This window comes from Debaryomyces fabryi (assembly GCF_001447935.2).
Source record: "Debaryomyces fabryi strain CBS 789 chromosome Unknown contig00334, whole genome shotgun sequence".
Classification (NCBI taxonomy): domain Eukaryota; kingdom Fungi; phylum Ascomycota; class Pichiomycetes; order Serinales; family Debaryomycetaceae; genus Debaryomyces; species Debaryomyces fabryi.
The window spans coordinates 1-3,156 of record NW_015385760.1 but is presented as its reverse complement, the minus strand read 5'-3'; the positions used below and the strand labels follow the sequence as shown (position 1 = coordinate 3,156).

General features: G+C 33.3%; 2 protein-coding genes across 2 annotated transcripts; both read left to right on the top strand.

Moving 5' to 3' along the window:
* Positions 1-33: 33 nt before the first annotated feature.
* On the top strand, positions 34-399 carry AC631_05908 (DUF1773 domain-containing protein; the record flags this gene model as incomplete). The annotated part of the gene is made up of 1 exon (XM_015614737.1): positions 34-399. The coding sequence occupies one exon, from the start codon at positions 34-36 to the stop codon at positions 397-399; it is 366 nt and encodes a 121-aa protein (XP_015464436.1).
* Positions 400-994: 595 nt separating this feature from the next.
* On the top strand, positions 995-1,765 carry AC631_05907 (YwqG family protein; the record flags this gene model as incomplete). The annotated part of the gene is made up of 1 exon (XM_015614736.1): positions 995-1,765. The coding sequence occupies one exon, from the start codon at positions 995-997 to the stop codon at positions 1,763-1,765; it is 771 nt and encodes a 256-aa protein (XP_015464435.1).
* Between the last annotated feature and the right edge of the window lie 1,391 nt (positions 1,766-3,156).

Below are 3,156 nucleotides of genomic sequence, written 5' to 3'. Positions count from 1 at the left end.
AATTTTATCACCTTGGATAACAAGATTACAGATATGGCTAACAAGATTACAGATATGGATAACAAGATTACTTCGCTCAAGGCAGATACGGATAACAAGTTTGCTATATTAGAGCACAAACATTTATACGTGTTTAATTTTATGAGAAGGTTGGTTGGGTACGATGCTGTGAGTGTGCCATTCTTGAATAGGGAAGAAAACCAAGAAGAATTACCCCCAGTTCTGTCTGTGCAAGACATTGATAGATTAACGAAAGAACAGTGCCAGAAATACTTGAGAGGATACAATGTTCAGTTTCATCCAAATGAAACCACCAAGCTAAAGGAAAGATTACGGGATGCACTAGGTTTATTTGGTCACCCTGACCGTGAATATCAATTTGCATCTTTTTCCACCTAATTAGCTCAGTTTACGGAGTTGCATTGCTTGCCAATATTGTTACTAAGAGTATCAGGAACAATGCAGTCCAACTGAAAAGGTTTATATTATATAAAATTATAGCTCTACGAATTGTTAGTTCCAATTCAATATGATATAGAAAATATTGATATGAAAATCCAAGTAGATTCCCTCTGAAGAATGTTTTTCTAACTGATTGGGATTAAGGGCCTCGAGTCGAGTTTGAGAAAGTAGTGTATATATTATGAACCAGATCTAGTAGAAGAATTGGATGTTATAAATGCTGGACTATTTCCTTATATTCGATTTCACATAGAAACAAGTCATGGCGAGACTTTTATGATATGTGGTCATCTGATGAGTACTAATATACATAGTAGCTAACAAACCAAAGATTTGCCCAACCGGTTCATGGGTCATTCAGTTTGTCTTAAATAGGGAATATTTATAAGTTGTATCCAGTTCTTTACTCAATCAAGGATTTATAAATTTTGCAACCAGTTTGCTTTTTCTCAAATTAATTGTTTCTCAGAAAGTAATTTTCACTTAAACATTTCAAACATAACTTAGAACTTATTTAGCGAGGAAGACAGTAATGAGTGCATCAAAAGAAGATTTAATTAAAAAACTCGAAAAAACAAGACTAAGCAAGGTTTCTATTGTAAAATCCAAGGATAAATACGACGAAGAGAAGGATATTCTTGTCTCCAAAATTGGAGGAATCCCTTACTGGCCCAAGGAAAAAGAGTATCCGACTTACACACAAGGAAATGCTAAGCTATTGGCCCAATTAAATTTGGATGAAATTCTGAAACAAGTAGACTTGAAAAAAATCTCACCCTATTATCCCACTAGGGGTGTTTTGCAATTCTTCCTTTCTGAAGGAGATGCCATGTACGGTATGATGGATGGTGTCTTAGTTATTTATCATGCAGACACAAATCAAGAACATTCATTAACAGAAAATCAAATTAAGACGAACTTGGAGTTGTATGAAATGCCATACGAAAAATCAGTAAGGCTTGATTTTGTTGAATCTGATGAATTATTTGGGCTTTATGATAAAGTACACCCAGAATTTGATGCTATATATGAAGTTTCGGAAGATTTATTGAATGAAATCGAAAATGATGGTATAATTAACAATAATGGTTCAAAGTTAGGTGGCTATAGCTTTTTTACGCAAAATGATCCTTTAGAAGATCAAGAGATCGAAGATAAGATTATTTTACTTTTACAATTAGACTCAGATGATGAACTTAAACTATTGTGGGGTGACAGTGGTGTTGCAACATGGCGTATAGAACAGGAAATGCTCAAAAATCTCGACTTCAGCAACATTCATTATACTTGGGATTGTTTTTAGTGTAGTATTATTCGTAGAATAGTTTTTTAGTTTTTTATCCGAAATATTAATACTCCAATACTCTAAATCATATTCTTATTCACGGAATATAAAATTTCTATTAATAGCCCAAACGTATAACCAACCATTCCCATTCCCATTTTTGATATTACCTGCGGTGCATAGCGTAATCTAGAGTAATAGGTAGTTTTTCACCGCAATATTGTTACCTTGCAATTTGTGATCTCTAATTAATCAATTATCTGCTGACTATTGCATTGTTCTGTTCTTTTTTTATAGTATTTGAGTTACATTATATTGGAGATTTCTAATAAATAGCACCCGAATATCTGGTGTTCTAAACCATAAAATAGAAATCACTAGTTCATGAATTTCATTACTACGAGAAATTCAAGGTTACTATGTAAATAGTGAAATGTATAAACTATTGGCTTATTACGAGATAATATGATTTGAGAATGTATTGGACTTTGGCATGAATCAGAAGGTCAATTACAAAATTTCCAATCGTTATACACTTTTGAAGACGATTATTGCTACTTGATTATGCTTAACGTAGAAATAAGACTTAATGATACATTTGGATCCCATACAAACTGGCTGGACCGTGTTAAGTATGACTGGACGAAGGTAGACGTTGTCGAAACATTAGGTTATACTGAGAAAAAGGATTTGGTAAGCAAAACAAGGGAAGAATGGACGATAAAACTTCAGAATAAATCAAAGTAACATGAATCGAGGTAAGTTTTAGCTCAGGTCAACATATGAGAATGCCTTGCGCTTAGCCTATTTTGGAATACCTAAAGCGTTCTTTGTAAAACTAGGAAACCAAAATACCGCATTAATTTATATAGCTAATGCTAGTAATAATTATTGATAGGGGTTGCAATCAAATCGCTTCTCATACAAGACCATTAAGGACTAAGTGGGTTGGCATAGACCAGGACAAGGCAGTGAAACACCAGGTTTTGATAGGCTTGATAATTATAATACCTAAAAGAATGGGGATCGTATGACGTAAAATTACAAATTATCTTTTTGCTTGACTTATAGTTTGACAGCCGATGGTGTATCAATGAAAAGACTTGAATACATTAAGACTAAACCAACTGGTTCATCTGAAGTAGTCGTACTATATACTATATTTACATAATCACATTATACTCGTATTTGTGCAACATAGTTTGTGCTATGCGGTTTATGTTTGATTATACAGTATGTTGAGTTTAAATTAAGATGACTACCAGGATCGTTGGTCACAAACTTAGTATATAATAACATAGGCATGCTTCATCATAATTCATTATTCAATATAGTTGATGCAGAACTTATTAGAATGGCTTCATCTATTGTAGGAAGTCAGTAAAAAGATTTGTATATGCTTTTGCGGC